General features: G+C 52.6%; 5 protein-coding genes across 5 annotated transcripts; 2 read left to right on the forward strand and 3 right to left on the reverse strand.

Annotated features, from left to right (window-relative positions):
* Positions 1-596: 596 nt before the first annotated feature.
* Positions 597-1,806, forward strand: J4E93_006887 (uncharacterized protein; the record flags this gene model as incomplete). Its single annotated transcript, XM_049344797.1, has 1 exon — positions 597-1,806. A coding segment is annotated over one exon (1,210 nt), but the record flags the coding sequence as incomplete, so codon positions are not given.
* Positions 1,807-3,195: 1,389 nt separating this feature from the next.
* On the reverse strand, positions 3,196-5,010 carry J4E93_006888 (uncharacterized protein; the record flags this gene model as incomplete). Its single annotated transcript, XM_049344798.1, has 4 exons — positions 3,196-3,921; positions 3,971-4,318; positions 4,374-4,760; positions 4,816-5,010. 4 exons carry the CDS (start codon positions 5,008-5,010, stop codon positions 3,196-3,198), a joined length of 1,656 nt encoding a protein of 551 aa, XP_049197723.1.
* Positions 5,011-8,205: 3,195 nt separating this feature from the next.
* On the forward strand, positions 8,206-9,165 carry J4E93_006889 (uncharacterized protein; the record flags this gene model as incomplete). Its single annotated transcript, XM_049344799.1, has 1 exon — positions 8,206-9,165. The coding sequence occupies one exon, from the start codon at positions 8,206-8,208 to the stop codon at positions 9,163-9,165; it is 960 nt and encodes a 319-aa protein (XP_049197724.1).
* Positions 9,166-9,411: 246 nt separating this feature from the next.
* Positions 9,412-16,386, reverse strand: J4E93_006890 (uncharacterized protein; the record flags this gene model as incomplete). The annotated part of the gene is made up of 13 exons (XM_049344800.1): positions 9,412-10,957; positions 11,026-11,109; positions 11,158-11,312; positions 11,361-11,939; positions 11,995-13,976; positions 14,033-14,074; positions 14,122-14,289; positions 14,336-14,615; positions 14,893-15,042; positions 15,091-15,960; positions 16,016-16,123; positions 16,237-16,266; positions 16,321-16,386. 13 exons carry the CDS (start codon positions 16,384-16,386, stop codon positions 9,412-9,414), a joined length of 6,060 nt encoding a protein of 2,019 aa, XP_049197725.1.
* A 4,893-nt stretch (positions 16,387-21,279) lies between these two features.
* J4E93_006891 (uncharacterized protein) lies at positions 21,280-24,049 on the reverse strand (the record flags this gene model as incomplete). Its single annotated transcript, XM_049344801.1, has 2 exons — positions 21,280-23,753; positions 23,803-24,049. 2 exons carry the CDS (start codon positions 24,047-24,049, stop codon positions 21,280-21,282), a joined length of 2,721 nt encoding a protein of 906 aa, XP_049197726.1.
* Between the last annotated feature and the right edge of the window lie 90 nt (positions 24,050-24,139).

Consider the following 24,139-nt stretch of genomic DNA (forward strand, 5'->3'; position numbering starts at 1 on the left):
CACACACACACACACACACACACACAAAGCTTTTGATATCTCAACTGGTACACAAGACAACGCGGAGCTCAGGAAGTAAAGGGGCTTAACGCTCTTATTCACGCGACAAAATCATGACGAAGAAACGTCATGGGAAAGGTAGGGAAGCGTTTCTCTTTTTTACATGGCGTTAGATCTAACAACATAATAGGGTCAGGCCACAAATCATCGGGGAATGGCGGAGAACGCCCCCAGCGACAAAACCGATGGGCGATGAGCGATCACTGGTCCCCGGAGCCTTATAGAACTCGATCGAGGTCTGCTACCCCACGTAACCTTCGAACCGGACCGAACAACGACCAAGACCGTTCGCGCACAACGTATGAGGAATGGGGTCAACCGACCGCCTCTCAGCGCCAAGAAGAGGCAGACATTTCTTACTATGATCCAGACCCTGAAGAGGCCCTGCCGTCCACCGAGCGTGATGATGTACGTCTTCGCGGTTCGGAACGTCACGAACGATCGTCGGCGTCGCGCATGTCAAATTCTCAACTTGATACTATAACTGCGAGTCGGCACAACAGGAATTCTCGGGTCGTTCTTGCAACTAATGCTAGCACACCAGCAAATTCAGCTGCTGTTGACTTGGACGATGGCATTTGGGATTCCGACGAGGACAACTCTGCCGAGCAGATTCGAGACCGTGCTGGAGAGAGCCAGACATCAGCTCTCGAAGACGATCCTTCTCATCCTCTATACAAGATCAGAAAGGCTGCTCGTCAGAGCAATCTTCCTCTCTACGAAAACACTAAAACTAGGAAGCGGGCGACAGGCTTGCAAGTAGTTTACGAGGGAGAAGACCAAAAGACGAAACTCGCCGATGCGGCACGTGTTACAGTCGGGGAAATATGGGAGATCCATGAATCAGCTCCAACCGGCGATCCAGACGCTTACCTAGGAGATGGAAAGACCGCACCAACGCCTGGAGGTCTGCATAGCTCGAAGACCAGCAGAGTTGTGGTCACTGGCGTGGAGGGAGAGTTTCGAACTGGCTTCAGGATTACCAGCTGTAACGGCAAGCTCCAAGAAAAGATCGACAATATGGGAAAAGACATACGGTATCTCTTGATTCATCTCGAAGGTCGGCCAGCACCACACAATTCAGCCGGTCTTCCACTTCTGCGCATTACATCCCGGGTATCCTGGTATGAGTTATCGGCCATGGATCTTGGCCATAGCGTCAGCTTCCGACCATCGATGAACGACCGACCCATAGGAAATGCTCACATCACCGATGTTGAGGAAGGTGTACTTCGGAGGACCGAGCGAGATGTCATAGGAGTCTCGACCTTGGCCCGAACGTTCGAAGCGACTCAGCCGTACGGCCCGTTCCCTCGCCAAAACACCCGGGCACGGTCTCATTCGACAATGACAACTTCAGCATCGCCAGCTGTGCCGCATGCGCAATCTCAAGCGACTGCCTCGGCGTTCAATCCGCCCACTGGCCCGCGCTCTATGGCTGGAGGATTCGATCGGCTGGCGGCTCTGAACTCAGCAATTGATTGGAGTCCGGAACGTCAGCAGCGCGAAGCGAGGCCTGCGGCACGAGCTACTCCACAAGCTCTCACGCATCCACTTCCGCCCCCTCCACCTACGCTTCCCCAGACCCAGACAGACCAGGCTACTCGAGATGGTATCAACGCTCGTACGCCTGCGCAGCAGCACACGGAGACCGATCAGCCTGGTACAATAGTCACAAATACTAAGCGCAAGAGGGACGACCCGGAAGATGGGGCTCTCAAGAATGGCCGACGCCAATCCATTTGATTCGTCTCCTACATGATTCCCTCCACTTCTTCCAGATATCCCGCCGACCTTCTGGGGCGACATCGATTAAGTTTCTTTTCTCATCAGGATTAGCGTTACAATACGCGCTTCAGCTTTCTCAGGCCATGTTGTCATTTGCGCATTTGTTCAAGCTCTTCCAGCGTTATGTCAAAAGCTGTAGTTGAAGCTCATGATGTCCCTGCATGTATCATACCCAGCCACTTTTCTTCAACTTCCCGTCGACAGGATAGCATCATATCTCATTATAGTCAATAAATCATCTCTCAGTTCAGTTCTACTTTATCGATCTGCGCCCCTCATTGCTCATCAAAGATATGATGTCGAAGAAGCCGACAAAAATCTATCGAACCCTGTTCAGCGTTCAGACCGTACCCCTGCGCAGAAGTCCATTACCGTCTCCGCCGCGAGTAACCACTCCTTCATCATCTTCCCATCACCATCGCCCTGTAGACTCCACAACGCCCCCTCTACAGTAGCAACAATGAACTCATTCATCTCACACAGCCACCGTGGGCTCTCCGTCAGCCAAACAGCCGTCCAGCTCGCCAAATGTACCAGCCCATCATGTCCCAGTGACGCAAGTCCTGACATCACCCACTCATACCGCTGCGACACGAATGCTCGTAGATCGTGAAACATTGCGGTGGTGACGGATGCGATCGTGGGGAAGTGCGCACGGGCTAGGGTGGATATAATGTCGAGAGTGATGCGCGAGAAAATGTGTGCGTTGACGAGCAGATTGACGAACAGTCTGAATGTAGATTCGTGAAGTAGGATGGCGATGAGGAGTGCGAAGAGGCTGATTTTACGGAAGGTAAGGACCATATTCGCGAGTCCAGCGTTGACACAGCTATCGGTAAAATGACGGCTTATCGAGACTGCCCAGGTGCTGGTGGTGACCTCGGGATGATGCCGCTTGAAAGAGACGCTAGTCCTGATCTGGCTACACGCCTTGGCAGGTAGGCTGTCGGGAAGGTAAAAGAGTCAACACTTGGAGGTTCCACGAGCTGCAGATCGCTAACAGAGTCCGTTTAATAACACTCACTATTAAATCGAATGCTCAGCACGGATCTGCACGCCAGCTGTACCAGGCAAAGTTTCCGGCGATCTAACGTGAATGTGACGGTCACATGACAAATTGTGCTTTCACTGCATCGCACACCAATCGTCAGTTCGAAGACGGATTGGATCACACACGTTTTGAACGCGAAGAAATAATAAGGCAAAGTTCTATTTGCTCAGATATTCTTTTGTTACAGTTTTTCCACACTTTAACCGTATAGGCAGCTACCGCTTGGTTTCCTTGTTCATCATCTGCGCAGTGCAAGACAACTAAGAGCCACTACCACCCGTCAATAACAACTCGTTCTAGAGCTCATGATCAATGGCAACTGGTACGTACGGAGTGTTCGGGTTCGGCGCGCCTCTGACAAGCTTGAAGCCACCCGGTTGCAGGTATTGGAAGACCTGTTTCGGATCGTACTTCTTGGATATCTTCATCAGCCGCAGTTTGGTCTTCGCTCCGTAGCTACCGATGGGGTCTTGGTATTCGGATGCGTAGTTCAGATACACAAAGTCGTGGTCCAGGTTCCTTCGCTTCGCTTCCGCTTTCACAAGTTTGATGATGTTGGCAATCACATTGTGAAACTTGGGCTCGTCTTCTTTGTTGTTCCAGGCAGCGTTGAAGTTGAGTACGAGGTATGGGCCATTTGCTGGATCGATGCCTAGAGCATTTCCACCGTTCTTTTGCATGGCCTTGGTCGCGCCTTCGGTGATGGGCTGGATGGCCATAATGAGTAGGATCTTCTCGACGTCGGCGACAGTTGCTTCTTGCGTGTAGAATGTGTCGACGATGAACTTGAGCAATTGCCTGTCCATCTTGAGACTAATGCCCCACCAGGTCTGGAAAGCACCAGGGGCAGGAGCACCCTGATTGAGGAGATCGGCCATGCCGGACATTGGGCGAAGGCCAGTCGTGTCATCGATGGCAGTGATATTACCCCAACTCGAGAAGACAGGCGCGTTCGCAATAGGCTTGGCGTAGTGGAGGTTAGCGAAAGCGACCTTGCCGATCCCGGGCGCGCTTGCGAAAGTCTAAAGATGTTAATTCTCCGCGCATGAGGAGTCTGCTCAGCGCACTTACAACAATCTGGGCCGCATCTTCATCCTTAACAGACCCAGAGACTGTGAACTGATGAATCGCATCAAGCACAGCGGGGTATGCATCCTCAAGGTACACCCGCTGGCCTCCCCACATCTGGCCAAGGGGGAAGGCGTCAAGCTTGAAGTTTGTGACGATTCCGAAGTTGTTACCGCCTCCTCTCAATGCCCAGTATAGGTCGGGATAAGTAGTCGTGCTGACGTTTATCGCAATACCCGAAGCCGTGACCAGTTCGAAACTCGCCACGTTATCACAAGCCCAGCCGCGCTTGCTCGCGAAGTGAGATATGCCGCCTCCGAGAATGAGGCCAGGCACGCCAACGGGGGCCATCTAGTTCTGCGATTAGTAACTAGACCATGAAGTTGGCGCAGATGCGTAGACTTACACGTCCTCCTGCGACACTCAGACCGTCTTTCTCGACAGCGTTGTAGACGTCTATCCATCGGAGTCCAGGACCAATGTCGACCGTCTGCTTATCGGAAGCAACGACAGCCTGCTTGAAGTGTTCAAGCGATACTGTAATTCCATCTTCGATACTAGATGCACCGGCCCACGCAGCATGGCCACCGCCTTTTACTGCGAAGGGGCATTGGTATAGTCTAGCCGCGAGCACGAGTGTCGAAACCTCAAGTGTCTTCGTGGGTTTGAACACACAAGAAGGTCGTACTAGACCTTGTTGAGCAGACCAATATCCCCCGGTGAAGTTGCTGTATGTGGTTGCTCCTTCAGCCAAGACCTTGTCGGTGCCGAAGAGTATCGTCAACGCGGTACACTAGAGTCTGTCAGCTTGCGCAACCCTAAGTTCGTGATATCGTGACAAAGCTTACGGCATCTGAGCATTGCGCATCTGAGCCACGGATATTGAGTGCATTCGCAGGTTCTGGCAGAGCCGAGACGTCGACGCCGAGGTTTTCGAGAGCCGCAGTGATGTTGAAGTCTTGCGGCTCAAAAGCAGCGCCGCTGGGTTGTGCTCCCACACCGGCTGCAAGAGCTGCGATGGGAACAACACATGTGACCTTCATCGCTGCTGATAGCTGCAATCAACTCTGCGAGTTAGGTCACTTGGCAGCGCGTTCGACAATAACCTGCGCGTTTGAGTCCCAAGGGCGCGTCGAGGTCTGGGGCCCCGGGGCTCTCTCACTTGGGGGCCTCTTTAACAGCATACCAGTGCGCCGCATCCTTCTGCACCTCGCTTGGCTGTAAGCATCTAATTTGAGGTACGTGTCCGATAATTGGCGCAATGCTAAGCCTCTTGCAAGAAGACGGTTGGATCCTGCGGGATTGTGGCGATGTGGTGAGCGAAGCCTTGCCATGTCTTGCACGGAATGGGACGAGCTGTCGGCTATTCCTAATCCATCCTGGCGCGGTTGAGAAGAAGTCGCGTCCCGCAACCCCTCGCCGCTATGACGTTTACATGAACAAGCAGCCTATAGCACTTTCAAGGCCACAACAACATTCAATCCGAAAAGGAGATGAATCAAAGTCGAACAGCGATGCGCTCTGATAGCAGAAGGATGCTCGGAACGGGGATGGCTGTGCCGGCCGAGCGGCAGAGGCGGGACGACCCTGGAAATGAGAACCTTACTCTCGGTAACATCGCCCCCACCAGACCGTGAATGATACTGCAGGTACCTCCAGGCCCCGCCGGACGACATCCTCAAGTGCCTCGATAAGAGACTACCAAAGTGTTGCGCTATCGAATGTTACCGACGAGGCAACCATGAGCTCTACAGCTTTTGTTAGACTGATCGCACGATGGCAGTGCACGTTAGGTCTGCGCAACTGGGTTGTGCAATACCGGTCTTCGTGAGATATGCAGTAATACAGACCCACGTCGTAAAGTACCTTGTACGGCAGATCACTCTTATCAAGGTAGACAGGCGCTTACGGGAATACTAATCGTTGGCTCCGCTTCGCAAGCGGTCAGATATCAAATACTTGATCTGAGGGATCCATACGTTCCTGTTGGTGCTATTGATGTAGACTTCTCGCTACTTCATCGATCCTTCCACATACAGCTACCTGACGACATACAGTTCGAGAAAGCTTCACCGCGTCGGATGTTCAACAAAACACTTCCGATATACCCAGACCCGATACCATGACGTCCCAACAACTTGCAGATGTCACTTGGGACAAGAACGCACCTCCAGCAACGATGAGCAGACGCGAACTAGAAGGCATCAACACCGCCATGCTGACTCTGACGTCTTTGGTCTTCGTTGCGCGCATTGCTATTCGATTATTCAAGCGGAGAACATTCGAGCTGCAAGACTTCTTTTGCTGTCTATCTTATGTTTTCTATGTCGCAATGCTCGTCATGTTCTTCAAGGAGAACGACCCGCTTTATCGAGCCGAGCGTGTTCAGAGAGGCGAGGCGCCGTTGTATCCAGAACTCCGTGCGTATGATCATCTTTCAATGCGCAGATAAAGCGGCATGCTGACTGTCTTAAGTTCATGATGCAGGAATGGTCTATCGATGGCTGACAGCTGGTCAATTGTTATACTATTCGTCTCTGACGGCAGTGAAGCTATCACTGTTAGCCCTTTACCGACTTCTGTTGAACAAAGCCTCGCCAAAGTATAACATCATGTGGTGGACGATTTTGGCCTTTTGTGTTTTGGTAAATGCGACGCATGACCAGCGTTTAGCGCTCATTACTAACACTCGAACAGTCGTATGTGGGAAGTGCTATGACAACCATCTTCGTCTGCGACGACCAAAGGGCGAAGTATAACTACGGCATGTGCGCAAAACCGAATGAGCAGAAGCGTGCGCAGTTTAGTCTATGGTTTGCGTACGCAGTAGATGTGGCCGGTGATCTCGCAGGTTCGTATGACTGTCCTGTCGGTTACAGGACCTCACTGACAAGTGCAGTAATGTTCCTTCCGTTTCGCATGACCTGGAACCTTCGGCTACCCAGGGCTCAAAAGCTCGGCATCTTCGTCCTGTTCGGAAGTGGTTGGATATGTATTGTATGTATCACCCGCTATTACCCGCATTCCTCAATGACCATACTAACATGATGCCTTACTTTCAGGTCTTTGCGACGCTCCGTGTCGTTCAAGTCAGCGTCAAAGACGGTCTACCAAAGATACCAGACCCAAAGTGGTTGCAAATGTGGACTGTCATCGAGACTTCAATGGGTTGGTAATCTCTCTGGGACATAGTCTCTCGCTCTGCTGACTTCAATCCTCAGCCGTCATCATTGGATGTGCTCCGGCATTCAACGCTCTTCGCCGTCGCTCAAATCATCAAAACGTTGAGATATCGTCAGTTTGTTTGGATCTGGAAACCGAATGTGGCGGACAGACATTGCGGGCGGAACCTTACATGCGAGTGCTGCGAACGAATGAGCAAGGGAGTGAAGAAGCACTGCGTCCACGCAGCACGCCTGGACTGGCATTCTAGGTCAGAATCTGCGCCCTAGGCATCCCTGTCGGCATGTCATCTCATGAGACACCTCCACCAACGTTTCTTTTCCAGTGGCTTATCCGGTGACCATCGTCCTACGAGTCCAAACTTCCACACAGAGCTTCGGTCTTGAGTTTCAAACTGTTGGATCTCGCGATGTTGTCCAGTGAAGGTGAACGCGGTAGCGCGGCAAATGCTGGGGTGACGTCAGTCGAAAGCGCGCAGTCACCACCAGCATCCTTATCATGTGTGATCTCTCAGTCAGATACCATTGTTGCAAATATTTTCAGCCCGTTCGTCTTGATTTCCGTTCACATTCGCGTTTTCCGAATCGAGACGACAATAGTCAGTGTTTGTGGTCGCGCGGCGACATCGACGAGTGTAAACAACAACGCGTACACTGCGCGTGCTCTCACTCTGTTTCACCTCCGCACTTTTCGTGAAAACTGTTTTAGTAACCACTCGCTATCGCGCAATCTTGTAAGCTTGGCTCTACGTTGCATCTTGTCTCTCATTCAGACTTCCCTGGCTCTTCTTCACAACCATCCAAACCACACAACACAACACCGCTCCGACCATATCAACACGACCCACAGGAGGTAAACAACCCAGAATCTACATCGCGTTAACAACCCCATAACTAACGTTTCGGTGCGAAGTTAGACTGCAAGGTATTCGATTTTCACATTGGATTTGGTGCTTTCGCCTGTCAGCTCACACAGCAAACAAGCTGCCTACCTTGCGCAAAGGGATCAGAGGCGCTTCCGAATTTTATGTCACGATTCATACCCCGATTCAGACAATGAAGCTCGAGCCCCAGTCACAGCCTTCCATCATCTCCATCACCACACAGAAGCGCAAACGCTGCGCAGACGAGCAGACCGACCCAGCCATCACGTCACCAACCAAGAAGCTCAAAACATCATTAAACTGCGCCCGAGTCACCACCGAAAAGCCTACAAGTACCAGTCGCAACACCCCCAGCTCAAAGTCCACCCTCATCCCCCGCGGCCCCCGCAAAAAAGCCACCCTCGGCGTCAAAGACTCATCCCTCCTCCTCATGCTCTGCGACAGCAGCACGACCCCGCGCAAAACAACCGAACTACACTTCCGCAAGATCCCACACTCCCTCATCGACTGGCACAACCCCCAACACATCTCCCAGATAAACGCGTGGCGCAACCAGATCTACGGGCGCGCCGGCCTGAAAGCTCGCTCGGTGAGCCTCTGGTACGAAGCCGAGGAACTGTGGTTCGAGCTCTACTTCCAGCTCTCCATTGTTGAGTCAAGGAAGCGCGGGATCATGCTTCCGGGAAGTAGACAGGTGCGCGAGGCGTTTAATAAGACGTTTGTGGGGAGGGTGATTAAGGGGAGGGGTGGAGAGGATTTGGAGCCGAGGGTGGAGCGCGAGGGGAATGCTTTTGCATCGAAGTTCAATCGCATGTTCCCGGTGTTGAGGGCGAGGTTGAATGGGTGTGTTGCGGGGAGGTCGGGGGATGTGTTTGTGCCGGTTATTACGTTTGGGATGATGGAGAGGTATAGGGTGATGAAAGGGCATTTGGCGGAGAGGGGGATTGAGACTGAGTCGGAGTATGCGGATGGGCTGGAGGAGTGGCGGTGGTTTCTGTCGCATCTGCCAGATGTCGACATGCAGACTGTCCTCAAAGAGGACGAGGTCAGGGAGATGGAGGCGAAAGAGCTCGATGCTGTTGCTGCTTTGGTCAGGCTTGCCAACTCGCCAGTTGACTCTAGGTGTGACTAGAGTGCGTGTTGCGTACACTGCTGAAACCGAACATCCTGACCGTTGCTAAGGTTATGTATACTTCTGGCCCCACATGCTTTCGTAGAATGAGAGACAACCTCACAGTATGAATAAGCAGAATAAGGAACAAAGCGAGCTGAAAAGACGAAGCCATTGCTAGTGCCTAGATTCCGCCAGATTTTCGTCAGCCCACACATGTCCACGTTGCCTATCCATTGCACCGCAGTGACTCCAGATGTAGCACCTCTAGTCATCAACAAGTTCCACGATGTCGCCGAACTCTTGGAACAACCACGGCTCCAGGCCCTTGAAAGCTTCGGGTACCGGCTTCTTCTCGACTAGTGAGACAACTGCCGGCTTATCGCCGAACATATCCAACATGTCTGCTACCTCATGGCCCACATACGCGTCTCGTTGGTCGCCGGCTGTATGCGGCTCGGGTGGTGTAGTCGTTCGTTGTTGCATGTTTGGCGGCGTGGGTACCTTTGTGGGTGTGGCGTTTGCAAGCTTGGCTTCGGCACCGTCTTCGCTGTCAAAGAAAGGCGATCGAGAGGTCTTGATTTGTGCTTTGCGAGGATGATCGGGATGACTAAACTCCGGCTTTTGCGAAATGTGATCTTCGGAATTGATCAAACTAGAGTCTATCTGTTTGTCACCTCTTCCGTAACCCATGTAGTCATCGTCGATGACGTTTTCGAAGGGCTGCACGGTATCAATGTCGCTTTCACGAATCTCCTGAAGATTTTGAGAATCTGCAAGCCCAATGAAAGCCTCTCGAAGGACAGAGTCGTCATCGTCAAAGGCGTCAGATTCGTGAGAGGCTACATGAGCTGCAGGCTCATAGTCCATGTAATCTTCCGGCTCTTGTGGGCCACCGAGTGAGTCTTGCTGCGCAGACTGATGCTGAGGATGATCGAAGTCGACTGATTGCTCGTCAAACCGGAAATCACCGTAATCGCTTGATGTTGGGTGCCGCTCGGGAGCGGAGCCGCCCATAAAGTCAAGGCTATGTTCGCCACCTTGAGAGTAACAATAGGCTGGCTTCGTGTACTTGACCGAGTGGAGTGAAGAGGGAAGCTCTCTACCCTGAATAGTCTTGTGCAGTTGATGCAGGCCGCGGTAGTCCCTAGGCCCGTTGGTGCCATAGTCGGCTCTCTGCTTCTTTTCTTGTTGCGTGAGATCGAGCTCATCAATCGGCGCCGAGATCTTCCTCTTAGATGCTGTGAGCTGGAGCTTGGTTTGCTTCTCCTTGCCTTTCGGAGGCGGTGGTTTCTGCGTCGGCTCGGGTCGATCTTCGCCCGATGGTACACGTTTGGCGACAGCTTTCTTCTTCGATGGTTTATCCATACCAGTCTTGCAACACTGGTGCTTGCATGCCTCTCGATCTTTGCACGGGTGATGACAGGCCCATTTGCCGTTGGCTAGCTGCACTGGCTCCGGATCGTTGTGTTCAGCAGCAGCAATCGGTCGTTTGCTCTTTCCGTCATCCTTGTTCTTGGTCACTTTGTTCTTCGCAGTATTCTTCCGTGTGATGGAATCGATAGGGTCGGCGTAGTTCTCGATGTGATCAAAGTCAAGATCACGGAAGGAAGCGTTGACAAGAGCATCATCATCTACATCACCATCTCCATAGTCATCGCTGGTGGCGGACACCTTTCGGCTTGATCTTGCAGTATCTGTGCGTCGCTTTGACATATTAGACTGATGTGATGTCGGCCGCTCTGTTTCCAAGCGCTTTGGAGTTGGAAACATAGAGGCAGCGACCTGGGGCTTCACGGCGGCGGCACGCATACTGCCAGCTTGTAACAGTCAGTCTTAGCTCTCATAATGCAGCCGGAATACATGCCTATGCCATCACACATGACGTAGCAGTTGATTGACTGGTCGGGGTTTGTCAAGAGCGCTGGGAATGTGAGGCTTTGGCCAGACCCAAGCTTCGGTCCACTGTGAGAAAGATTAGTACAGCGCAATACCGAGATCGTAATGGCTCACCTGATGCGAGCGAAATGCACCTTGCGGCCATCGGAAGTATCCACCAAAAGGCACACGTATATGAGTTTGTTGTTGAAGCGCTGGGGCGGCTGCTCGTTGATGAAGCCAATGTCTGCCTTGATCTGGATTTTGACCCCATCGTGGGTTTTGATTGCCTGGATAGACATTAGAACATGCACTTCAAAGAAGAATCGCAGACTTACGGTTGACGGTTGAGCATTGAGTGAGACGCGAAGCTTCGGAAACGACCGGACTTTCTCGAGCACGTCGAGGCCAAAAGGCGGATTTCGACCAACGAGTGCTTCGATCCGGTAAGGCTCGCAACCTTCAAGATCCTCCATGGACTTCAGTCCAGCGTTGACGAGCTTTCTGACAGCGACATTGCCGATACTGCCAATTTGCTTCATTTGGAGCGGGCTATCGTCCCAGATTCTGGCGCCTAAGCTTCTCTCAAGCATGAGAGCACTGTGAATACTGATGGAGTCACCTAAGGCAATCTGACAATCGATGATGCATCGAATCAGACTGCCAATATTCTTGAAGATGATCTGTGTCTCCGTCGTGTATTGAGAACGATGCTTGCCGGCCTCGCCTTCCCACGAGATATCGGCAGACCCAAGAACAGATTGTACGATGAGAGATACCTTCTGCGATGGTAGATCAAGGTTGACAGGGATAGCCCAGCGGATCGAAGCGGACTTGTTGAGCAGCTTGTAGAACGCCTTTTCGCCTTGACGAAAGCGTACTGTAGAGTACTCAACAGCTTGAGCGATGGCGGAGAGCTGTGTATGAATGTCAGCAAGGTCCTCCAAGTAGCGCCAAGGTTGTGTGACTTACAATCTCCGAGGGAGTGGACCGCAGCCCGAGTTCCATGAAGACTTTCATAGTCTCGAAATGGACGTAGTACCGTGCCATAGCATGGCCAAACTCGGTGCATCGGAAGTACTCTTGCCCTGACACAAGATTGGTCTCGCGCAAGAGTGTGATGTCGCGGAAGCATATGTCGTCAACTTGCTCTTCGATGCTTTGACCACTTCGAGCGCCGTCCAATTTGTAGTAACCAGGATTCTGCTGGAGTCTGACGTAAAGGAATGTACCCCTAAGCCATTTCCTGGCTGACTCTAGGTCGCTAATGGTTCCAAGTCCAATCTCGGCGTTCATATGATCTACCAGGTTGAGATGGAGTTTGCTCTCTATGAGATCCTGGCCTGTGACCAACATCTCGTACCGTCGGACTTTCGCCTGCCTGGTCATAATGACTGCTACAGCTGAGTCATCGTACTGAGGTCGTCCCGCACGACCCAGCATCTGCATCATCTCCAGGTCCGAATACTCCTGCATTCCTTCCGCACCCCAGGCCATGGTATTCTTGATGATGACGAGATGGCAGGGTAGGTTGACTCCGACCGCGAGCGTGGATGTGCAGCAGATGACACTGATCTCGCCAGCGATGAAACCTTTTTCGATTTTGGTCCGATCATCGAGATCAAGTCCGGCGTGATGGAAGGCTACACCAGAAGACACGGTATCTCGAAGCTCCTTATTCAGCAGCAGGGGTGGCTTAGACGGAGGCTTCCACATGCGATCTCGGTCTGATGCCGAGACCCACCAGTTTGCTATCAGCTTTGCCGTGCTGACTGTGGAGTTTCGAGTTGCGCAAAAGACCATGAGCGGCTTACGCTGTGAGTGAGAAGCGATAACCTCAGGGATCTTGGCATCGAGCACTTTTTCAAACCCGAATTCGTTGCTGGAGTTGTATGCATAGCCACGAACGTGCTTGCGGAGTTTGACTGGGCGGAACTCTTCACCAAACTTCTCATTGGCGGCTGGGATGTCTGGTTCCGACGAGTTCTTTCCTAACCATGCCGCAATGTCATGGAAGTTGGGCACTGTCGCTGATAAAGCCACAAAGCGCACATCCGTGCCGGTAGATTTCATTCGCGAAACGACCGTCTCAAGCGTGGCACCACGATCTTCCTTGAGTATATGCACCTCATCGATAAGAAAGACGCGGATAAGTCTCATCAGTTTCTCGTGGTCTTTCCACTTCCTGGTCATGCTGTCCCACTTCTCGGGTGTTGTTATGATGATGTTAGCGCTCTGTACGTTGCGTAGATCCCCAAGGTCGCTGTCGCCGGTCAGCTCGGCGCATTTGAGGCCTAACCTGTTGAACTTGGCTTCCCAGTCACGTTGGCGTTCTGCACACAAAGCCTTTGTCGGCGCTTGATAGACCACTTTGTACTGGCCGGTCGCGTTGGTGGCGACAGCCCGACAGACAGCGAGCTCGAGAATGACGGTCTTCCCACTGCCAGTAGGGGATGCAAGCACAAAGTTGTCATCGGTCCTGAAAACTCGGTCGAAACACTTGGACTGTACGGCGTTGAAGGTCGGGTAAGGAAACACCGTTCGAAGACGATCTGGTAGGGTAGTGACAGGGACCAGGCGGATACCTTGGCACATGGGAGCAGCGCTAGACACATCTTCTGGGTACGTCTGCGGCTCTGGGGGAGCTTGTCGATGATGCGGAGGATTGAGGTCGCCTCTGTGCTGTGCGGCAGATGCGCGTTGCTGGCTAGCATGTGGTCGAAAACTGGGCGGTGCAGCCTTTCCATGGGAGTGCTCATGTTGTTGTCGGTACTCTTCAGCAACAACATGGCCGTCGCCTTCGAACGGTGGGGCCTGTGAGCCGTGTTGAGGTCCGAAATCAGTGACTTGCTCGGCACGCCGCTGACTTGCCCTGAGTGCTGGACTAGAAGACGGGCCGAGCGGCATGTCGGAACTAGACTCTTGAAGCGGAGCGGCATTATAGGCAAAGCGGCCTGGACGGTGATCAGCATGGCCACAACCACCAACGGCAGAGGTGCTTTCGACTCACTCATTTGACCTCGCATAGCCTGCTCAGGACGCGGGTGGTATTCTGCTTCTTAGTCAGTAGATGCCTCTCTGTAGTGTGGGCTAAAGTACCTTCTCCATGGTACGTGTCTTGATCACGAACCTGGTAAGACGGCTGCGACTGGGTAGGCGCCGCATGACTGTAGAACGTGGAAGGGCCTGGTGCAAGTGACAACCTCTTTGTGCCTTGTGCAGCTTGCCGCCCAAAGTCAGCATATGGTTGTCGAAGCACTCTGTCATCTGCAAGTGTGAGCGAAGAAGTTGTGGAAGCGAGGGGACCACTTACCGAATGAATCGAGTTGCTGACCTCGGTCGTACATGCTATCGTCCTCAACCACGTCATACTGGGGGTCGTCATATTGAGTGGCGCGATAGCGATCCCGAGGTGCGACTGTTCTTCTAGGCTGCTTGAACTGAGGCCGAAGCATGTCGTACTGCGACGTGCAGCGGGGAGCCCCGAACTGCTCGTAGCCATCATGTGGATAGCGGTCGTCGTCCATGACTGCTACATGTGGTTTGATCAGAGGCTCTTTCACAGCAAAGTCGCGGCGGGAAAAGTTCAGAATCTAAAGTGGGGCGTTACGTGAGAGCTGAGATGAGAGGGAAGTGACCATGGAGGAAGTCGCGGCCTGACGTGCCATATCCGGATTTGGCGGAGTCACTCGACGGCAAACTTCGATCAAGGAAGGTAGTGAGTGCGTAGATCTCTGTCAGTTATGCGTGCACCTCGTCCGCATTGTGATCACATGGTCCCTATATTACTATCGCTCAAGCATCTCGCTTATGAGAATGCCGTTCTATAGAGGGCGATTCCGGTGCTGCTTTTGGAGCAGCTTCATACACTGATGACCTCCGCGGCTTGTTGGTATCGATTGTGCGATCCACTGTAGTCTTCTCGAAGTCGGCAATCCTGACTGGCAGCGATTGCGAGCCCCGCTCAGGCTTTGTGTAAAGATAGGTCGCAAACAGCACGACGCATGTACCTAGGAAGAACTGCCGATGGTCAGCATCATGAGCCTCACTATGGCACTAGAGACTTACTGATCGCGTCACCCTGAAGTCAAAGAAGTAAACGCTTGCAATGCAACTAACCAAGATGGAGATCGATGTCGCAAAGTTCTTGGCGATATTATCGGCATAGTTGATGACGAGCGCGACCACAATGCCACCAGCTGCTTGAAGACCGATAGCCGTCCACACCACCCAATTGTAGCCGACGAAGAATCCAGTCTTCGCTATGATCTCCCCATCCTTCCATATCACGCCCAGGAACAACGACGGAAAGAGCGACCAGAAACAGAGCTGGCAGTTGCGGACCCAGAGCGGCGTCTGCTTGGCGCTCGTTGAGTCCTTTAAGATCTTCTCAAAGGTAACCCCGGCTAGGCCTGAAAGCGCGCAGGAGATCAGGACAGCCATGAGCCCAACCCGGTAATTCATGTGGGGTATCTGGGCTGCGCGATCTGCGTGTATGCCCTCGTATGACCCAGACCGTTTCCCTAGCCGCCCTGCGACATTCTCACCAAGGTCGTGCAGCTGCTCCAGCGTCTTGGTCCATGGCTTTGCACCAGATGCTTGTGGTGGTGACGGCGCAGTCGCTTGCGGTACTTGTATAATAGAGACGCCGATGATGAGAAGCAACAACGATAGCCACTTGCGCGCCGAGAGTGTTCTGCCCAGCATCAATACACTGAAGATAGCCGTCGTCAGGATCTTGAGCTGGTAAGTCACCTGGAACGTCGCGGCATCCAGGTTACTGACAGCGATGTATTGGAGAGAGTTTTGTATCGTGTATAGTACGGCGGGTATCGCAAGCTTCCAGCTTTCGTTCGTAAAGATCGCGGTCGTCAAGGTACGGAAAAGCGTTGGGATCGTCGTGTTCGAAGGAAGGTTGCCTGACATCTCGTGTAATGCCTAGGACGGTCGTGAGCCTAACAGCATTCCATCCCTCTCAACCCGAGTGCCGTACCATAGTCAAGCTTATAGCAAGCTTGATGACCTCATTCAAGAAGACGCTTGTGCTTGCGTGGTATCGTTGCTCTCCAGTCAGAGGCATTATCCTGGAGTAATGCATAACCTGGGGTCGCGTCAGCCACTGTCACTCCCCGCTTGCTTCTCCACGGTATCCGCATGTTCTGTGTGCTGTTCGATTGCGTTGGTGTAGTGGTTCGCGGTGGAGGGCAATCGTACCAGGATGAGGGCAGAGTTTTGAAATATAAGCTGTGCATGGATGAGCTTTTGCCTATACGATGAGTGCGACGAAGATTGGCTTACTGTCACGAGAGAAACATGCTTCATAGGCACCCCGCCCAGAGTTCCTGAAGCCGACCTGACAACCATGATGGGCGTCGCTCTCATGGGTTTGCTGTAGTGACGGAGATACGCTAGATGTACATTTCCAAGGAGTCGATAACGATAGTACGTGATATTATAGTGAATGTAAGGTCAAACTGGTGCAGGGCAAACGAGACATGTAGACTGGGTCCATCTTGAGTGCTGTCAGCTGGAGATGGGGCGCGGCTTCCGCTGCTCGAGCATCCGGCGCAATGAGCAGGGATACTTAGCGCCGCCGATCAAGCTTGGCACGCTGGTCAATTTCCGATGACGCGCATCTCGACGCGTCACGGGCTATCAACTTCATCCTCACAACCACCACGGCTCCTAGTCACTTACCATTAATGAGTGACATGCCATTCAAGTACCATGCTAATTGAGCCAAGAAGTACGGCTGTTGCATTGGTGGCTTAAGCGTCGCAAGGTATCTTAGGTATTGACCGATGCAGGATCGCTCACAGCATAGAGTGTAGCTGACACAGAATGCAGCGGTTGCTGGTGCCTACCACTGCAGCCACAGGCACAGCTCCGCTGGACTTGACTTGGGGCGCGAAGCATGTTCCGTGATTTTATCCGATCTCACTCATGTTAACCCCTCCAAGATAACGTCAAACCCGCAGGACCTACACGTCTAGTCCGGTTCGTCCTTCACCACTACCGCCTCCTCTGCCACAAAACCACACTTTAGCCCGTTACGACCATCAAATTTTCATATCGTACATTCCGTCAATTTAACTCCTGTGGCATCGTTCGAAATCTTGATTACAGGCCCGACGATCTCACATCCTCCTTCTCGAACACATTCATCCGAAGCTTCAGCCCTTTAGCCCTCAAATTACCATGCTTCCATACCTACACCCAGCTCTTCCGCTTCCCGAAGCAGGCAAACACGTCAGGCTTCTGAGACTCAGTCCTGGCGACTTTTCAGATGACCTTCACGTGGAGCTGAAGCAAGTGCTTTTGGATGGCACTTCCAACTACGAAGCTCTGTCCTACGTGTGGGGCTCGCAGGCCCATCCGATTTCCATACTCGTCGGTCCTTCTCGGGAACACACTATATCGGTCACGCAAAACCTAGCGACAGCGTTACGGTATCTCAGAGACGCGAACAATTCCAGAATACTGTGGGTAGACGCAATTTGCATCGACCAGAGTAATTTGAAAGAGCGAAGCTCCCAAGTCAATTTAATGAGCGATATTTACCGAGGAGCATCTAGAGTTACAGTCTGGCTTGGACCCGAGGAAGATGACTCATCTCAAGCCTTCGACATCATGCGTGCCATCGGTTCGAGCATCGATGTGGATTGGATCAGATGCACATTCAAGCCTAAGATGGCGGGTGATGATCCACCTTCCAGGATGGGAGAACTCCAACATCACGGGTTTCAAGATGAGGACGCCCAAGCTCTCAATCGCCTCTTGCATCGACATTGGTTTGAACGTCTTTGGATTCGGCAAGAGATTGGGCTGGCAACTCAAGCAATTATCTGTTGTGGTAGACTGTCCATGCCTTGGCCTCTGTTTAGGGATGCTATCTACTTCATCTATACAGAAGGTTGGAAGCTGATGTTAGAAGCACTTGGAGATCAGATTGCGAGCTTTGCGTCCCGTATCACCCTGGTGTATGGCCTTTGCGAACGTCGTGTGTATTTTCTCGATTGGCTCAGAAAAGACCTTGCCCACGTTGTATGCGCAGACCCCCGAGACAGGATATATGCCATATTGAGCCTACTTCCCCCAAGCCAACAGGACATAGCCATCGTCCCAGATTACACTCGGGATGTAGCTCTTGTCTACCAAGACACCACTGTACGGTTCATAAACCACACGAGTGACCTATCCATACTCCTTCAGTGTGAGCCGCAAGACACTCCTCCCCATATGCCAACATGGGTCCCAGATTGGTCAACGGAGCTAAGAGCGGAACCAGGTATCGGAGGTTCAAGCAATGCAAGCGCTAGTTTCGAGTCGATTGCAGCTAGCAAAGGTGAAAAGATGTTGAGTGTCGCTGGTGTGGCTATTGCGACAATAGAAGATGTACAGTCCATGCATTTCGGCGAGAGCGAGGATGACTTTCAAACTGTGTTGACGGCCCTCTGGAAGGCCACAATGGCCAAATTGACTCCTTCGAACGAAACCGAAACATCTCAGCTGTCTGCAGTGTGTGATGCGCTTTGTGCCGGTTCTTTCCGCCATGCCATGATCCCTATCCGCCATGCCATGATCCCTATCCGCGAAGACCTCCCAGACTTTAAGTCAGTCATGCAAACTTTCAAGGCTAGACTGGTAACAGGGATGCTCTTGTCCGGCGATGTGGACTCCACCATCGAATGGCGCAAATACGGAGACAGGGTCAGATCTGTTTGTCGCAACCGGAATTTCTTCGTCACAACAGAAGGTTCGGTTGGCATCGCTCCACCAGCCGCCAGACCGGGTGATACAGTCTGTGTACTTTTGGGTTGCTATTCTACCATCCTACTTCGTCAGACTAAAGATAATACCTATCAAGTCGTTGGCCAGTCATACGTGTCAGGGGTTCATGCTGGAGAGACACTGTTGGGCCCTCTACCAGAACATTTACGGCCAGTCCGTCACTATAACGAGGACGTAAAGACGTTCATATCTGCGTATTGGAATGAGCATACAAAAGAAGTACAGTACAAAGATCCCAGACTGGATAAATTGCTCCTCAACCCCGGCTTCCAAGCTCATGACCGTGGAAAGAACTGTCTTCCAACAATCGAGACGAGTGTGGAGGCGCTCAGAGACGCTGGTATCCCGGCTCAGTACTTTGATCTTGTCTAGTCGATGACAGAATTCTTCACCTGTACGTAGGACACGCCACTATAGTTGCGGTGACGCAGGGCGAGCAGCGAGCTACTCACGATTTCCGCTGTACATAACCATCTCACACACCAAGTTACACCTCAATGAGAAAGGCCGCAATCATAAAAGCCGTTCCAAAGTACTTTGAATACTGTTAATATCGACTGCGGGACCGTTCCCGCGTTCACAGAATTGTTTCTATCGCGCTCTCTGGGAACAGTCTATCATATCTCGCAATTTCAAGCAAGCGGAACATCTTCTATCTCACTGATCTGCTGAACCGCAGCCCTGAAACGCTCATACACCTCTTCGGCGCCCAAACTATAGTCGACAGCGACATCAAACGAACCCCTTTGATCATTCTCGATGATAGCGAGGATAGCGTAGTACCTGTCGCGCGGGTCGCCACAGCGTCGATGTCGAAAGTCAAAAGCCACATCGAGAAGGTTCCGCTGCAACACCACACCTTCTCTGCGCGCAGCTTGTCTCATCTGAGATTCAAGAATATGGAGTAACGGCATCCAATCGAGCTCTTTCGCATCTCGTTCATGCAGATTGTAGAGCGGGGATACGATCGCAGACTTGACGCGAAAGACTAACGCTCTTAAAGTGCGTAAGTCAGCGGTCCATTGGATTCGATACTGGCCACATTGTAAGACAATGTGCCGGGCCAGGACTGCCTCTTGCAGGGTCCACATGCGTTCAAACCATGGTCGGTCGATGATGTTGGAAACGCTACGCTCGAGGTCGGGTATCGCGATGTGTGACCAGGGTGCGGGTTCTCCTTGGACATGACGCTGTAAAAAAGACTGTAAATGTTGCATATCTGTTCCCGTATGCTCCGTCGGTACACCGAGATGAACAACAACACTTTTTGCAGTTCCGTAGATCATGTCCATCTTTTGAACCTGATGGCTCCTTTCCATTACGCTTGATTGATCGACGCACACTTGATCGGCCCACATCGCTCGTACTGACGCTGAATATCGTAGAGCTGCGAAAGCGTCGTGAAGATTTTTGGTGATGTTGAATCGAGAGTTGTTGATAATGATCTCGGCGCGATCCAGGCCGCTTCCCCAGACATAAGATATTGCCTCGTATGCGGGTGCGTCATGTAGTGTCGTTGCCATCAGACTGATCCGGATCGGATCACCAGGATTGCCTGGATGGAGTTGAAGCAGACGAAAGTCTTCCTCTTTGGTTTTGTCGAGGGGAATGTGGCTGTAATGCTCTTCGGTGTCGTTCTACACAATTAAGAGCTGATCATGTCACGAGTTCGTAGGACGTACTAGTATTGCAAAGGGTGCGGCTCCGGGACTGTCAACGGTGCATCTGATCCAGAGTCCGAAGCCAATATGCCATCCAGTAGGCAGCCGAAATAACCATCGGTCAAGGTGAAAGGGAAGCGAGCTGAGCTTGAAGAACTGCCTCCAGAATTGTGTCCAGTACGTCATTATTGCTGCACAATAGCTGTATGTAGGGTGACTTTTAGCTATTGTTCATCAAGATCTCACCGTAATCGGCTTGCGCTCTGATAATATGAATTGAGAGCGAAAGTGGTGAGTCAAAGGGTCGTGGACGCGATCAGATGCCCGAGTAGATTCCGGTGAGACCTACAAAAGGCACAGCCACTTCATGGCGTTATGGCGTACACGGCACCAATCAGACCGATCAGCCACATGCACTGGACTCAAGTCATCATTGGTTCAGGACACAGCGTGACCATCTATCCATTATGTATGTCACATGTGCGAGTATAGCGTTAGCTGGACGTGAAAGAAGTCGCTAGATGAGAAGTCAACGATACGGTAGGAAACGATCAGATACCCTCACTGTACCGTCAGAACTCTCGGAAATTGAACAAGTATAGTTGATCTGATAAATCATTAACCTTCCAAAGGGCGCTACAAACGAACCCACCAAAACCGAATCCACCACCCAATGCGATGCAAACATGCCCCTATATACATAAATCATCATACAAATAACCCCCATCAATCATCACCAAGTTCCCTCAAACACATTCCAGAAGCACCAGAATGCCACTCAAAGTCACCAGACCCTCTCTCACACCTAATAAGAGTCCCCAAAAAACTGACTAGCAAGCATAATATCCTTATCCCCATTCGCAAAGTCCCACCCCACAATCGTCGGATCCTGACTACAACAGATAATCCTTCTGGCATCGAACTGCAGTTTGAAGACGCGTGAGTTGGTGCCGTTGTTGGTGAGAGGCGCGGCGAGGGGGTGAGGCTGGTGGTGATGATGGTGATGGTGGTGGTGGGGTGCAGCGTTTGCAGGGCCGGCGGCAGCTTGTTGTGCGGGCGCGGCGTTGGCAGTGGGAGGGTTGTTTGCAGTGGGAGCTGGGTTGGCGGTGGCTGCTGTGTTTGCGGGTGCGTTGGCGGCGTTGACGGTGGGGCCATGCATTGCTTGGGATGCTGCGTGGAGGGCGTGGGCTTGTTGGGCGAGGGTTTGGGCTGCTTGGGCTTGGGCTTGGGCTTGCTGTGCGAGGGCCTGGAAGTTGTTTTGTTGTGCGCCGGTTTGGGGGTTTGCTTGTTGGTTGGGGGGTTGGGCAGGGTGGTTTGCGTTGGCTGCGTGGTTGACGGGTCTTCGGGGGCGGCCGCCGGCTGCTCGGACAGCGTCGTTTTGCAGGAGGGTTTGCGACTTCTCCCATGCTCCGTCTGGTCCTCGCTTCCAGATGATGACTGTCTCGTCGTATGAACCGGAGACGATGCGCGCCCATTTGCTACCGCCGCCGCCGGGTGGCAGTTTGGCACCGTAGGCGAAAACCTTAGATGGGTCACGGGAACCGGCGTTACGAGCGCGGCGCTGCTCTCTGCTGAGATTTTGACCAGTGAGCTGACCACTGGCCTGTGCTGCGAAGTAGTTTTGATCAACAGAACGCGCTTCGGCTTCGAGCTCTTCTTCGTTGCCAGGAAGGTCGCCGAATTGAGCTTGCACAGTGCGCACAAGATTACTGTGGCCGTTCAAGCAGGCCACTTCAGCCCCCGTTGCACGATCGAAGATGCGTACACTTTCGTCCGAGCTGCCACTAACGATGCGTCGTCCGTCGAATTGGACACATGCAATGCCCTTAGTATGGCCTGAGAATGTCCGCGTACATGCGCCAGTGCGGACGTCCCAGCACTTGACACTTCTATCTCCGGACGCAGACACGATTTGACCATCAAGGATCTGGATGGCATTGACTGCAGCGCCGTGTCCTTCCAAGGTCATGATCAGACTGTAGGGAAGGAGGGGTTTGAAATGGAGGTGTTGGCTCTCGACGTGTTCCTGCATGTTGATAATGTAAGAAGGAAAGCGAGCGCCCGACTTCATCGTCGATGAAGGGTAGGTATCGTCCGTTGGCAGCATCTCTTTGCGATTCCATACTTTGATCGTCTTGTCTTTCGAGCAAGTGACCAGGTAGCGATCGTCGAACCTGAGATTCAGGACCGACTCAGAATGCGCCTTTTCGATTTCCTTGATGATGCGTCCGGTGGAAAACTTCCACAGAATCACTCTGCAGTCGCTGCCACCAGACACTACAATGTCTTGCTCGGGGCGCTCGTCAAACTGTAAGCACAGCACGGACGCTGCGTGGCCGACGAGTGGCGGGTGTACAAGGCGCTGAGTGTCCAAGTTCCAGACCCTGATGCTCTTATCCCTGCTGCCGCTCACCAGGAACTTCCCAGAATACTGTATGGTATACACGCACTCGGTATGAGCTTCCTCGGGATGGTTTGGGTGTGGTAGCTGGAAGTTGGAATAACGGCCAGTGCTCCAATTTTCTTCTAACCTCCTCTTTTGCTTGTAGAGATATTGCCAGTTGATCCTTGCTTCTGGGCCTGGAAGCAGCAATGAAGGGTGTATCGGAGGCCCGTTGTTCTCCGCGGAGGTGCTCGCCTGTGATGCCTCTTCGGTGACTGCGCCTTGTCTTCTTTCTCGGCGTGCCACGTCGGTGGGCGAGGCTGTAGGCGATGCACCGTGAAACGAGATGCCCTCCATCTTATCCTCAGACCTGACGGATGGACTGTCATCAGCCTCTACAGCACCGTGTTGTTCGCCCCAGGCATTGCCCGCAGAACCACTAACGGCCATTGGCTCTGATATGTTTTGTGTGCCATTTTCCAACGCGGCCCCGTCACCAAACAACTGCCGTTCTCGCACGCGCTTCTTGTGGGATGGTTTGCCGTAATCGGTGTCTTCGGCGGCTCTGTGTCGCGTCTTCCGCTCCTTCTCTTTGAACTCTGCGCGCTTCTGTCTTTGCGCCTCCTCGTACGCGCGCACTTGTGGGAAGTTGGAGTTCCAACCCTCTAACCTGAAAAGCAATTTCCATAAGGGGCTGTCGAGCACGCGTTCTCTCCACGAGCGGGATAGTGTCGACGCGCGTAGTAACGTCTCGGGGTTGAGATATGAGAGAATCTGGAAGGTGATCTCGGGCGGAAGGTACATGACAGGATCGAGATGGAGGAGTGGGTTGAGCTTCTCGACGATGCCGGCTATCGAGGAGGTCCGCAGCGAGCGTAGTATGGCGTATGCGAATTCTTGTGTAATGTCAGCGCAGACGCGCATGCTATCGTAATATCTACTTACCACTTCGTTCGTTCTCGCTCAGGTTCATGACCCAGTCGGGCAGGGCAAACGGCGAGTCGGCGTCCATCTCGGCGTCGGTCAAGCGCACGTCGCTGCGCATAGCCATGTCGCCCTCATTCTGGCTCCTCGTGTCCTCGGAGTAGCCTTCGTCGAAGCGGTTTGCGCTCATGGCAGAGGCGGGGCGGAACGGATGCATGTAGGGCGGGCCCGAAAATTGGGCGTTGGGGTTGCCTATAGGGCCTGCCATGGTGGTGCACGCGAGGATGTGGGTGGGTGGAGACAAAGGTCGCTAGCTGAAAAGTGATGCTGCGGCCGTTTGCAGCGCGCTGGACTGCGG

The sequence above is a fragment of the Alternaria ventricosa genome (assembly GCF_023758065.1).
Source record: "Alternaria ventricosa strain BMP 2768 chromosome Unknown scaffold_12, whole genome shotgun sequence".
Lineage (NCBI taxonomy): Eukaryota > Fungi > Ascomycota > Dothideomycetes > Pleosporales > Pleosporaceae > Alternaria > Alternaria ventricosa.